The 13,830-nt window shown below is 44.7% G+C and overlaps 3 protein-coding genes across 4 annotated transcripts in view; 2 read left to right on the top strand and 1 right to left on the bottom strand.

Annotated features, from left to right (window-relative positions):
• Positions 1-8,801, top strand: part of mark1 (MAP/microtubule affinity-regulating kinase 1) — a 22,221-nt gene extending 13,420 nt beyond the window's left edge. For both annotated transcript variants that reach the window (XM_084367536.1, XM_084367535.1), the window contains exons 10-18: positions 980-1,099; positions 1,241-1,340; positions 1,798-1,910; positions 2,159-2,300; positions 3,116-3,249; positions 3,786-3,871; positions 3,946-4,095; positions 4,173-4,439; positions 4,648-8,801. In XM_084367536.1, the coding sequence (XP_084223662.1) occupies positions 980-1,099; positions 1,241-1,340; positions 1,798-1,910; positions 2,159-2,300; positions 3,116-3,249; positions 3,786-3,871; positions 3,946-4,095; positions 4,173-4,439; positions 4,648-4,990 (1,455 nt within the window). In that variant the 3' untranslated portion in view covers positions 4,991-8,801. The remainder of the gene's footprint in view (positions 1-979; positions 1,100-1,240; positions 1,341-1,797; positions 1,911-2,158; positions 2,301-3,115; positions 3,250-3,785; positions 3,872-3,945; positions 4,096-4,172; positions 4,440-4,647) is intronic.
• A 1,673-nt stretch (positions 8,802-10,474) lies between these two features.
• LOC311265899 (creatine kinase M-type) overlaps positions 10,475-13,830 on the bottom strand; it is a 7,931-nt gene continuing 4,575 nt past the window's right edge. Inside the window, exons 7-8 of the mRNA XM_084368000.1 lie at positions 12,441-12,630; positions 10,475-12,078 (exon numbers count right to left, since the gene is read on the bottom strand). Of these exons, the coding sequence (XP_084224126.1) occupies positions 11,918-12,078; positions 12,441-12,630 (351 nt within the window). The 3' untranslated portion in view covers positions 10,475-11,917. The remainder of the gene's footprint in view (positions 12,079-12,440; positions 12,631-13,830) is intronic.
• Positions 12,003-13,830, top strand: part of LOC311265544 (NLR family CARD domain-containing protein 3-like) — a 26,697-nt gene continuing 24,869 nt past the window's right edge. Inside the window, exon 1 of the mRNA XM_084367310.1 lies at positions 12,003-12,093. The gene's annotated coding sequence lies outside the window, so the exon portion shown is untranslated. The remainder of the gene's footprint in view (positions 12,094-13,830) is intronic.

The following is a 13,830-nucleotide window of genomic DNA, read 5'->3' as shown; positions in this document are numbered from 1 at the left end:
CCAGACTCTTCTCCTGTGTGATGAAGACGATCAGCTGACTGCTGCCAGAGGAAACTCTGACAGCGGCAGACATGTTGGTTTATTTTCTTTTTCAGAGATCCTTTATTGACTTGTTTGTGAAGAGGGTTCACTCTGGACGGATTAGAGAAACTGAACTTTATTGTTTATCTTTGCTGAATATTATTTGAACTTGTCAGAAAGACGGCAGGATAAAGTCGAGCTGCTGTTGTAAATGTAAATGACAGGACTTTGAAAAAACACTTCACACACACATCTGTTTCATAAGACAGGTGTGTAGGAGAGGGACGAGTGGATCAGTTGAAAGCAGAATTTGTTTCGATGCTAGACCTTCATCAGGCGAACAGTTTGTTCAAAGAGGAGAGGCCATCTTAAATTTGGAGTGGCTGTCACCCTGCAAGCAATCACAATCATCCAATGAGATCTAGACCAATAACAAACAGCAGCTTCCTACCTGAGAGTGAACGTACCATGGTGACATGAAGCTAAAGAAGCAAAACATCTGAAGGGGACACTGAAGGTCCCAAAGGCTCAACCACAAGAGGAAAGGTGGAAGAAAGCAACAAAAGAAACATATGTAGAATGAATTTTCATATTTGGTTCATATTCTGTTGTTAGTCCAACAATGGCAGAGCCGGAAAAATCAAGAATCAGTGGATTCTGACGACATGTTGGATGTAGAGAAGCTGCGTGACTCAGTTTCACACAACAAATCTTTTTTATCTCACAGCACAGCTGTTAAAACGTCTGTCAGTTTCATGTGAACCAAGAACAAAGCATGTGACGTAAAGGAAAATGGCCGCCGTGTAAATATGGTCAACAACAGCGCTAACAGAGGTCAGAGGTCATGTTCAGAGAATACAAGTTAAAGTGACGACTCCTGCTTACTGACACACCTGACATGCTAACGTCAGACATGCTAACGTCAGACATGCTAACGTGTGTGTGTGTGTGTGTGTAGGAGCTGAGGGAGCGTGTCCTCAGAGGAAAGTACCGGATCCCGTTCTACATGTCGACCGACTGTGAGAACCTGCTGAAGAAGCTGCTGGTCCTGAACCCGGGGAAACGAGGCAGTCTGCAGGTAAAACCAGCGTTGGGGAGTCGAACCAGCAACCTGTCGTCGTAGCCGACCGCTGTGATGTCACGCTGACCTGAGCTTTACTGGCCAGGATTGTTGTGTGAACTGTTCCTTTAATCTCAGTTGTCTGTGTGTGTTTCTCAGCAAATCATGAAGGATCGATGGATGAACGTCGGCTACGAGGAGAAGGAGCTGAAATCGTACAACGAACCAGAGCAAGACTTTAACGACCTCAAACGCATCGGTTAGACACGCACGCACACACACACACACACACACACACACACACACACACACACACACACACACACGTTTGATGATGCTGCTGATGATGTGGACGTCCCATAATCCTCTTTTGAACTGTCTCCTCAGGATGACATCTTCTGGATTACTGTCTCACAGATCTTAAATGTTCCTACTATTTATAAGATATTAAACTATATTGCATTTTTACAATATTTCTTTGTATTGGTTAATTTTCTAGTTATGCTCGCAGACTTGCAGTTATCTCACGCCATCATCAGGTCAACGTGTTAACGTGTCCAATACGTTGGTTTATGACCAAAAACCTGCAGAACTGACGGCGTCACATCCGCCTCAGAGAGTTAGCTAGTGTTAGCATGTTGATATTAGCATTGAGCTCAAAGCGCCGCTGTATTCACGAGTGTGAGTCTTGACCCTGTGTTTGTCTGACCAATCAGAGCTGATGGGGACGATGGGCTTCCCTCAGGAGGAAGTGATGAAAGCGCTCGAGGGTCAGAAATACAACGAGGTGACGGCGATATACCTGCTGCTGGGGAGGAAAGCTGCGGAGGTTTGTCACATGAACTCTTCAGTCAGATCTCTGTCTCCTCAGGATTTAGACGGACATCAGCTGCACCTCTGTGTCCAGGACATGTTTAGCCTAGCTTAGCACAAAGACTGGAACCGGGGGGAAACTGCTAGCCTCGCTCCATCAGACCCTGAAGAATCGTCTCCAGAGAGCTCAAATGTCCAAACTGTCCTGTCTGTAACTGAGCCAGTCTCCTACCCACAATCCCCTGTTGTGTGTCTCTCCTCCAGTTTGAGGGCAGTGCGTCTTTGTCCAGCAGTAACCTGCTTCAAAGGTCGCGACCCACCAGCGACCTCAACGGCTCCAGTCAGTCGCCCGCCCACTCTCGCAACGTATCGACCAATCAGAAGCAGCGACGTTTCAGCGACCATGGTGAGTTTCTGTCGAGGAGAGTGTTGTTCTGTGTGTGAACACCAGGGGGCCAGAAACAAACACAAACAGGAAACACTCATATAGTCTTTTCATCAGATTTATAAAAACCTCACGTGCGTCCTCTCCTCACACATCAATCATCCTGAAGTTGTACACATGTGCACAGACCGTCCCCACAATTTACTACAAATGTCTTTAAACATGTCCACAATCACCTGGTTTGCATATAAACAGACAGAATATGGTTTAGTTTTGAGGAGACATGGAGGAAGAAGAGCGCTCCCTGTGCTTGATGACCTTCATCATCTTGGGCCGACATCAGTACGGCCCCTGATAACTCGCTCTCGCCTGAGTTGTACCTTGGTGATGTCCTCTAGCAACGCCACAGCTGCTGTTGTATCATGTAGAGCTGGTTAAAGGAGCTGGTAACAGGTCACAGCTGAGGGTAATCTTACTCCCCGAAAATACAGGAAATAATCTGTATTTACATTCTCGTTAATATTGTCATAATGCACACGAACAAAGATGTTTACAGCAGACGGTAAAAACAACTGGCTCACCACCGTGTGATCAAAGTGAAGCTTTTCAAACTACAGAAAATAAAATGTCACACTCATCAGACTGAAAAGACTGCTGCATGCTGCACCTGGTGGTAAAGTTGTGTATCAGCACGCACATCCTCAGCCTCTGTGGAGTTCAATACGTGTTGAACTGTGTGGAAAGTGTCGTACGTACACGTGGTTTATACATTCGGCCGCTGCTCTCCTACATTACACTAATATCTGGATAATGTCTCCGTCTGTCTTGTGTCTCAGTGGCGCCCTCCATCCCCCCGCCTGTCTCCTACACCAAGCGTTGTCATGCCAACAGCGTAGAGAGCGACAGGAAGGAAGAGCCGGCCTCACCCGCGGGGGCTCCAGACCGCAGGAGGTCAGCGACAGCCTCAGGGGTGAGAGGATCCAGAGTGTGGTCTAAAGCAGGTCCGGTACAGACACAGGTTCAAGGTCGGACAGGATTTATCTGCTCTCTGACGGACAGGTTCAGGTTCCTTCACTCGTACCTGTACATAGATTTGGTTTGCAGTCGAAGACAAGCAGCCATCTTGACCAGGGGCGCTGGAGCCATTACACTTTTTCACTTTTACTGAATTGAAAATGCATCCGTCCGTTCACTCTGCACACTTTTCTGACCACTGGGTCTGTGCTTTATTATCAAATCCATTCTGCTTTCTGATTGGGAAAAATGTCCAAATCAATTAAATTGCATTCTGTGTTTTCACTGCTACCTCGCAGCCAGGCAGATTGACACACACACACAAACACACACACACACACACACGAGCACGCCGCTAATGAACAACGCCACAAAAAGCCTTGATTGAAGAGAGTGAAGTGGGTAGGAAGAAGAAAACATGACAGGAAAGAGGAAAGTAAGATGGCAAATGTGCTGGCAACCCTTCATCCTTCTGATGACTGTGTGTTACAGAGTATAACTCGGAGGAACACGTATGTTAACGACAGGACGAGCACTGACCGCCACTCGGTTGCTGTTACCAACGGGAAGGACAGCAGGTGAGAGGATTTCTGTGAGTTTTCATTGATCACGTGCTGTTAGTCACCAGGTAACTAATCTGTGTGTGGTTCAGTCTACCTGAGGTACCTGCAGCATCCCCCTCCCCATCGCCGGGGGCAACCATCTCCTCCACACGGCCGCGTCATGTCAAGTCCATGTCTGCGTCGGGACATCCCATGAAGTCCTGCCTGCCCCCGATTGACGACAACGCAGAGTATCAGAGGTGAGTCGGTAGAGCCGTCCGTCCTCGCAGCCGTGAAACATTTCATCTAGTTAACGCCGCCCCCTGCTCCCCCTCAGCTCCCCCCAGCAGCCTCCGTCATCACCCTCAGCCTTCAGCATCACCAGCAGCAGCAGCACCACACCGGACCGTACCCGCTTCCCCCGCGGATCCTCCAGCCGCTCCACCTTCCACGGCGCTCAGCTTCGAGACCGACGTCCTGCCACCTACAACGGCCCACCGGCCTCGCCCAGCCTGTCGCAGCACACCACCTCATCGCTGGCCTCGCCCCGCCGCGGCACCTCCACCTCCCTCATTGGCAAGATCACTTCCAAGTTTGTGCGCAGGTTGGTGGAAAGTCATGAGGGATGGTTGTGTTCACAATGTAGAAAACTTACATTGTAAAAGCTCAAAGCAGCTTCTCTCTGAGACAGAACAGCCCGTTAACAGTTTAACGTGTTCCTGATAGTCAAAGATGCTTTGTCTATGAATATGTACAGTCATGTTGATGAGAGCTGGTTAACGCTGTCGGTTTGTTGGGTCTCTTTCCTCCAGGAGTTTATCAGGTGAGCCCAAAGAGGAGGGCCGGGACTCCAAGCCTCGCTCTCTGCGCTTCACCTGGAGCATGAAGACCACCTCGTCCATGGAGCCGGGGGACATGATGAAGGAGATCCGGAGGGTTCTGGACGCCAACAACTGTGACTACGAGCAGCGCGAGCGCTACTCTCTGTTCTGCGTGCACGGCGACGCCCGGCAGGACAGTCTGGTCCAGTGGGAGATGGAGGTGTGCAAGCTGCCCCGCCTCTCGCTAAATGGCGTGCGGTTCAAAAGGATCTCGGGCACGTCCATCGCCTTCAAAAACATCGCCTCCAAAGTGGCCAACGAGCTCAGGCTGTGAACGACTTCCTGTTGTTGTCAGGAGAATAACTCTGCTCCTCCTCTTCACAGAAGGACGCCCCATCAGGTGACGGTGGCCATCTTGTGTTCAGCACTACTCCTCGCTAACTGCTGTATGACTCTAAGAAAATACACCTTATTATACTCACCACACTTACTATTTAATGTTATCACTAAATGTTTGCCAGTGAAACCAAATATTAAACAGCTGACAGCAGATATTCAGCAGGTTGAGGCTCAGAACAAACCAGAGCGCCGCCGCTCAGTTTGTTTGCTAAAATGAATCCAGACGTCACTACCTGCTGGAGGGAGGCTTCATGCTGTCGGATCACTGTTTACATGCACCTCAGATTCATCTGAAACCTTGAAAACTGAACATCTGAACGGCCGTGTGTTTGCTTTGTTTGTCATCTCGTTATCTCGAGGAAACAACGGGCTCATTGTTTGACATGTTGAGATAATTTATCTAGAAAACAACTTTAGTGGAGAGAAAGGCGTTCTGATCTGAAAGTTATCTCCAACAGAAAGACACACTGCAGTTTCTGCCCTGACTGAAGTTCAGATCAATAATGATCTGACAGTTTCATCTTAAATCGGTGTCATTGTCAAAAAGCCATCTGTGCACGCTGGCATCGCACTGCTGGTTTCTGTTCAACAAAATAAGAAATAAAAGGAAACATGTTGTGATAACACGTTGAATATCTCTCTCTCGAGATATTAAAGCTTGTTCTCTGCAGATAATGAAATGAGAGTCCGAGTCTTGAACCGGGTCTCCACATTGTTGGCTGGACTAAGCAGTCTGCATGTGAAAGAGCCGGACCAGGAGAGTCTACGTAAGCGGCAGTGTGTCGGGTTCTGGAGTTCTGGTATCACTGCAGTGCACGTGAACATATTCTCTTGTCTCTGGAGTGCAAGTAAACAGTCAGTGACACGTTACCTCGGCTCGACCTGTGCAGCGCCCACACTGCAGCACCAGGACAGCTCCTGTGTGTCTGTCTCTGAACTTTACTCATCGCTTTGCTCGCTCCATCTTGTGAGGCTTCAAGCCATGTGCTGGTTGCTGGGACGTGTTGACATGGATCCCACTTCTTTTCCAGCCCAACTCCACCTGTGATTGGTTGTCTTCGTTGGTTGCGTTAGTTCAGATCAGGCCTGGCTATGGGTTTGCAGTTTGAGTCTAACACAGCAGCTGTATTATGTGGAGCTCTGTCTGTTTATCTGGATTATGAGTTGTGGTTTTTCCCAGGTAAACACACTGACCTCTTTACTCGCCACCTCCGTCAAGCTAGCTGGCTAATTCATGTCTCTTTTGTGGTGTAATTCAACAGTAAATTCATCGCACCCCTGAATGCGTTGACTGTTGGTTTGCAGACAACAATGGCGGCCCCTTCAGACGTTAGCATAGCCCCGATAGCATCAGTCCTTTTCTCGTTAAAGAGATGTTTTTGCTGTATAAAAGTTTGATCTACCATCTGGCTCCACTCTCCTACTGGTGATCTGATTGGCTGAAGTCAGCCTGTGATAGACAGATGGTTCATCAAATCAGCTGCCAGAGTCGCCGTCAAACGGAGTCTAGCGGCGCGTTACCAGATCGTTCTGGGTACTCTGGTGCATCAGATTATCAATTTGTTTCCTTGACCTCGTTTGTTAGAGAGCCTGCCAGTCACTTAGTCTGACCGCTGGTTAATTGTTGAGATGGCAGCGTTGCATATGAAGTCGATGTTAAGACGTGAAGACGGCACACTGAGGACGAAAAACTTGAGTACATCCAACGTTTTTGACTCTGTACAGTCGGCACATTACTTGTTAGTGGTGACGACGGCCTCTCGGCAGATATCAAGTTTTCCTCTCCGCTGGAGTTTTGATGCTGAGAGTTGCACAGTTGACAGTCGAGGTAATGAGTCATGAAACACAGTCAGGTAGTGGAACATCCTCTCTGTTGATGCCTGTGACCTCTGACCTCCTGACGCAGTAACCCTTTCACTCCCCTCTGGCTGATGTTAATATTATTGCAATAATACCGGAGCTCTTGGTACTAATGTGCATACTCAACGACCATCAGGTGGTTCAAACACAAACTGTAAAGCTCCTTAAAACTTTTTACACATTTACAGCTGACAGAACAGAATGTGTTTTTGTTATTTTAGCTGAGTTATTGTTGCTGTATAAAACGATACCTGTCCAGGTGAATATGTGCAGGTACAGTATTGATTAGTCGTGGTTTGTGTACAAAGTCTTTTTATTTGGTCCGCATTGTCTTCTTTCTTTGTTTTCCACCACTAAAAATGTTCTTTTTTCTTATATTTTAAGGCTTTTAGCAGTGAGATAAAACCAGAAACACACAACTGAGAGGTGCAACTTCAATTTCAGGCTTTGGATACACAAAAATACAGAAAACCACCAGACTTATCCTTCAAGGGACGATTCCAGCAGATACTGAGTTTCATTCAATTAGATGTTGGAACTGCCCTTTAAGCCTGTTTATTGCTGTTTGCTGGTAGATGAACTAAATTCTGTATCTATTGCACCACTTAATGCCTTCTGAATGTACTGCTGTATTTCTGATGCATTCACTTGCACCAGAGGAAATCAGCAGTTTGATGTTTTTCTTTTTTTTTTTCTTCAGTTTTTCTGTATATGTTGAGTTTCTTCTCACTACCCACTAATCAGAAACGTCTCCAAAAGACGTCTTTGACGACGTTTAAAGGAGATTCACTGGGGAGCCAGAATGAACGTTCTCGTGACGCCTTTCCAACGTTCACTAGTGATGTCCACGTGACGTCCGTACAGGGTTCGGCACTAACGTTTCTATAAAGTAATTTTAGACGTCTTTACAACTTCAGTCACGGACGTCTAAAGAACTTCTTGTGGTTAGAAATCAAAGTGTTTATGACACCAAATTTAACTTCCTGCAGCAAAAACTACAGCGAGGATTCAAACCCTGAACCTCGACCTCAGGAGCTGCATGAGGTGTGAGCTTTACCAGGAGAGCTACTCATTAGATTTATTGCACGCCATGTTCTGCTCATCCAACCTTGAAACGTAAGTCTACCTGATGAAGGTTTGATGACCAAACATAATATTTAACAAGATAATACGATGGTAACTCTCAACGTTCAAGCCTCATGCAGCCACTGAGGTTAGGGTTACACCCTGCAGCTTTCTGCCGTCATGTAAACTTTATTTTTGTTCTTTAGACGTCTTTGACTGAAGTTGAAAAGATGTCTAACATTACATTATACAAACGTTAATACTGAACCCTGTAAGGACGTCACGTCACTCGTGAATGATGAAAAGACGTCAAATAAACAGTCACGGCTCTCAGTGGACGTCGTTTCAACGTCGGTGAAGATGCTGAATAGAGGTCTTCTGCAGATGATTCTGCTCTGTGGGTAATCTCTGGCTGCACATCAACAGAGCCATTAACCAGCTCTACTTGTCTCTGTAGTGTCGAGGTCCTGAGGGTTCAATGTGCAATGGTTCTCCATCATCACTGAAACTCGAGAACACTTTGTACTGTATGTTGTAGCACTTAAAACCAGGAAGGGAACAACCAATGCAAATGCTGCATCCTCGTCTGACGGGGATGAGCCAGGTGAGGATGTCTGAACATGGCGATGCCTTCAAGTCACGTGGGAAAGACTGTAAATCTGAGCCTCTTACTTGAAAATAGCCTTCACCTCAGCTTTCAGATAGCGATGTGTACCAGGGGACCGACTCTGATCCGTCAGGCTCGTCATTAACAGGAGAGTAGCAGAAGTCCAGTGTAGCCATGATGGATTTAAATAAAAACCACACAAATGAAACCTTTTTCAGTGTTTTGTGTCATTTTGAGATCACATCTGTGATCAACCCACCAGAGGGTGAAACTGCAGCTCGGTTACTATTCAGGACTTCTGATTCTGTCAACGATGGGCTGTCTATAGTATCTACATATCTATATGTATAAATGTATATATCTACATATGTATATCTGTAAGTTCAGATCCTAATTTTAAAGCAGGCACAAACAATTTACAAAAGCATGCACATCCAAACATGATAAATACAACGGTGGACGATGAACAGACTACAGAAGAGACGACGTGACTTAATAACCTGGCAGTTATGCGAGAAAAAAAGATGTTATATAATTGATTTAGCTAAATAACCTGATACACTGTTTATTGGCTTGATATCAATGCGTCTGATGCAATAATGGTGACGAACTCTAGTCCAAAAGCGTTCTACGTTGTGATGACAAGTCTGTGAACTTCACAGCAGCTACAGCAGCTGATTTAACAGGTCAGGGCAGAAAATGAACTAGAAAGTTGTATTTACCGCACGTTTCCCGATCTCTCATCTCATCTGTGTTTACGTCGGTTAGAGTTTCTGACTTGGATGACGCTCTTCCTCGTCAAAAGCCGTTTTTCCCCGAGTTTTGAGTGCAATGGAACGCACCACACGTCTCCAGGACGACCAATTCAGACATTCCATGGTGGCATCTGATTGGCTGAAGGAGAGGGGGCCTGAAGACGCGCATCACGCGCAAATGTTAACAGTTCAAACGTCAACTGGCGGACAGAGGAGGCGGGAAACGGACACGTCGTCCTTCTGCCTGCAGCACAGCTCGCATAGCTTCACTGGTACCAGCAGGTTGTGAGGCGACATGATGACTTCAGCTTCTTCACCACTCGGTGTAAGTAACAGGGGCCAAACTGACGAGCCGCTAAGATCCTAATGAAACCTGACGTCACCAGCCTTCATACTGTGGAAAATAATGTATGTTGGGCAGCCGCGTTAGCTAGCTAGCAAGCTAACCCTGTGGCTTCTGTCAGTCAGGCCGCTAGCAGGAGTCAAAATAAAATGGGTGGATGTATTGAAACATCATTTGATTGTCAGTCTAGAAACCCAGTGGAAATTTAACCATAAATTATTTTTGTTAGCGTCTTCAGGTATGAATTATAGTTAGGAATGAGAGGGGAGGCATACAGTGGTGGAGCCTGTAGTCCTAAAACCTAGAAATCAGTTAGCATGTTAGCACGTCCTGTCCCCTCTCTCAAAGTCTGAGTCTGTTGAATGTGTTTTCAGTGAAATAAGGTGTGTGGTTACCACAGGCTGAACATATTTACACATTGTTCATCATTAAATGTCCCACAGTTTAATTATAAGGCTCGTCCCTGTGTTAAAAACGGTTAGCGGTTGCTAACGAGTGTATGAATGAGACAGCAGTCTGGTTGCTCGCAGGAATAACAATAGGTGGGTGGATATATCAACCATATAACCAATATTAAATTATGTTTGTTTGCAGGGAACAAAGGAAACAGCTGCGTCTTCAGGTTTCCAGGTAAGGTCCTAATATGAGTTATATTTTGGGATATCCAGAGATATTCAGTACGTCCTATACAACATGAGGTGTCATATACGACATTGTAGACGACGAGGTGACAGATGACGAGGGCGAGTGGTTCTGTGTCTGTTGACAGTAAATGTAATAGTTTTATTAACTAACATAACAACATGCTAACTGTACTGAATGTGTGTTTTCAACGACACTAATGTTTAAGTATTGAGCTAACGTTAAAAAGCTCAGACGGGTTCATGTGATGAAGCCTGCCAGATGTTATCCAGTTATTATGATATAGTGTGGACAATACTCCAGGAACTGCAGTAAGTTTTATTGAACAAGATGTTCATTAATTCTGTTCAATAAATTTATGGACTGAAGAACTAATTAAGTACATTTATTTAAGATTGGGCTGCACAATTAATAGAAATATTATTGAAATTGCAATATGGCCAAGCGAGATCTGAATCACAGAAGCTTTAATTTTTGGACAAAGATAAAGTGTGATAAACAGCATGATAATCAAGTACTATAGAGCAGCAGAGACATACTGACCAACATAATAATGTTCTCCAAAAACATCTCCATCCACACCAATGGTATGAAAATGAAAAAGCAGGCTGTCAAGCACACGCCAAGGACCATGAGAGCGGCTCTGGGTTCGAGTCCCGGCCTGGGGCTCTTTGCTGCGTGTCCTTCCCCCTCTCTCGCTCATCCTGTTTCCCGTCTACCTTCAGCTGTACTATCAATAAAGACCTAAATAAATATTACAAACAAACATAACAACAACATAAAATATAATGGGTGTAATAATATTATATTAAATATGCATATATAGTACAATATTGTAAATAAATATTACATTAGCTGTAAAACTATTCATTTGATGACAACACATGTAAATTAAAGACTTCAGCAAATTGTTTAATTAGTTTTAATTACAGTTTGAAAGGTTTGTAAGAGAAGAACATATAATCATATAATCACAATATAATCAGCTGTAAGTAACGCACATCAGTTAAAACAAAGTGTTTGAAGGAACTATTAATTCCTTTTTAAAACGGTACTCCTACTCTTTACTCAAGAATATCTTGGTGCCGGTAATCTACTTTTTACTTAGCACGATATGATGACAGAAGACAACTGAATGAAGAATGAAGTAAGTTGCATGACTAGTAGAATATGTAGTAAGCTAGCTCATGACATTAACTCATCTTATAGCTAGAAGTGTGTGTGGTTTTAAATTGGTTTGCTATAGAAAGCAGTTTACCGTTATGCAATGTTTGCGTTCCTATTGTAATTACAATTAGTGAAAATTTTAAATATTAAAATGGAAATTGACTTGTACTATGAGTAAGTTATTACTTTTTGCTTTTGAGTAGGCTCCTCATGGTAATTGTACTTTTACTTGAATTATTTTGGATGGGAGTAATTGTACTCGAATATAGATTTTCAGTACTCTACCCACCTCTGGTGATTGGATTCAGGTAGTAAAAACATACCAGACGGACATTTACCCTAATGTAACAGCAGGTTAAATACTGCTATCTGATTGGTCAGTCCATATGTTGTCTTCAGACTCCAGCCAATCATCATCCAGATCTATTTCTGTGTAGGAACAAGCTCATCAATGTCTCGGCCACCCTCCAGCCTCTTCTCCATGGCGATGAGCAGTTTGACCCCGTCCACCACCAGCTGGGTCAGACCCACCTCGCTCACGCCAAAGGTCGCCATATTGCTCACATGGTACAGCGCCGGGGACTCTGGGAAGTGAAAAGGCAAGTACAGTTATATATGTATATATACATATATTGTATTCGCAGCCTAATATCTCAAATCACAAATTAGCCTCCAGGGGCTTCACAGTCTTTTTTTGTCCAAAGGAGTACTTAAAACCGTGACAGATGGAGAGCGACACTAGTTTACATTAACCAGAAAACAGACGGAAATAAGCACCAGAAAAAAAACATAGCAAATAGATTCATGGTTCATAAAGCAGCAGAGACTCACCAAAGAGTAAAGACTGAGAGCTGAACATCATGTAAAAACACACTGACTTGCAGTACTATGGACACACCTCATCAGGTTACCTCTGAAACATCAGTGTCAGGTCTGCCCTCCGTACCTGTTTTGTCCATGCGGATCCTCAGTCTCTTCAGGATGTCCTGGAGGCGTTTGTGTCGGGGGAGGTGTTGCAGTCTGAGGTGGACTCTGATCCTCAGACCCGTCCCCACGTCAGCCGGAGAGCTCGTCACCCACCCCAGCTGCTGCTTCCAGATGAACGGGTGTCTGAGCTCTCTGTAGAAGTCCTCCAGCTGGAGACACAGAGAGGCTGATGAAGTTTGGTTTTAGCATCCGTTTTTAACGATCCGATCACAAGTGGACAGCTTTAAGCTCGTCAGTTGACACCTGGCAGTGAATGACCTCTTGTGATCGGATCTCACTTCTCCGCTCTATATGCAAATATACACCTACATCACTGGAACAGACCGATACAATGTGTTTTACACAAAGAAGGAGAGAACGTTTGCCGAATTAACAAGAAAGCCCAAATAGTCAATGGAGTCTGGGGACAAAGAAGTAGCCTTTATTAGTTACTCTTGTAAAACTTGGTATGCATACCGTCAATATGTTATATTCTTTAATACATTTGGTGTAAATCAGTTGAAACAGTGTGTTCACACAGCTGTTGGGAGCTAAGATGCACTTCAGACAAGGCGAACTTTAGGCATGTAAGGAAACAAGCTGTTACAGCTATGCTGCAACAAACTGACACTTTTTACAAGGCGGGAAACATTTGAATGTTTTGCATTTATTGTGGAATTTAAAAGAAGGCACCAATGATTTAGAGTTTGTCGTAGCAGTTTCACAAACTTTGTTAAGTTTCTCCTCATGAAACAACTCTTACAATCAGACCATTTGTTGAGGGAGTCTGGTGATGTTGTGGTTATCAGTTCAATGGTTTGATCAGTTGAAACAGACATCGGCAGGTTAACAGAGACCAAACATGTCAGTTACATCACAGTGAAGCACCTGGAGATCAGACAGCATTTAATCCATTATGATTGGTATTGTTGTTTCACAGAGGATGTCAGTTGAGTATTCGGTCCTTTAATGTGTCCCAGAACACAAGTGACCCAGACCACCTCTGAATGTGGTCTGAGTGATCGGATCTCAAATGCGTCCTCAATGCATCTCGGGGGTGTCCACGCCTGTACTTAGAGCTGTCCACCTGTGATCAGATTCATCACGGATGAATGGTGATGTCAAATGTGATCGTGCTGGTTTGTCCTGATTGATTACAGACTGGACTGTTGCTTGTAATAGGAGAACGTTTAGGTCTGAGAGAGTTTGATAATGTTTTAAATGTATGTGTGATCTGGCTCGAGTATAAACATCTGGAGGACGGGAGCAGAGTTGAACTTTCAACTTTCTTATAATGAGTTTTGTAACTTATAACCTGTAAACAAGCTCTTATCAGAGGTGGAGAAGTGATGTATAGAGCTCATGGTTAA

This window comes from Pagrus pagrus (assembly GCF_965226575.1).
Source record: "Pagrus pagrus genome assembly, chromosome: 2".
Taxonomy (NCBI): domain Eukaryota; kingdom Metazoa; phylum Chordata; class Actinopteri; order Spariformes; family Sparidae; genus Pagrus; species Pagrus pagrus.
This window is presented reverse-complemented; position numbering and strand designations above follow the sequence as displayed.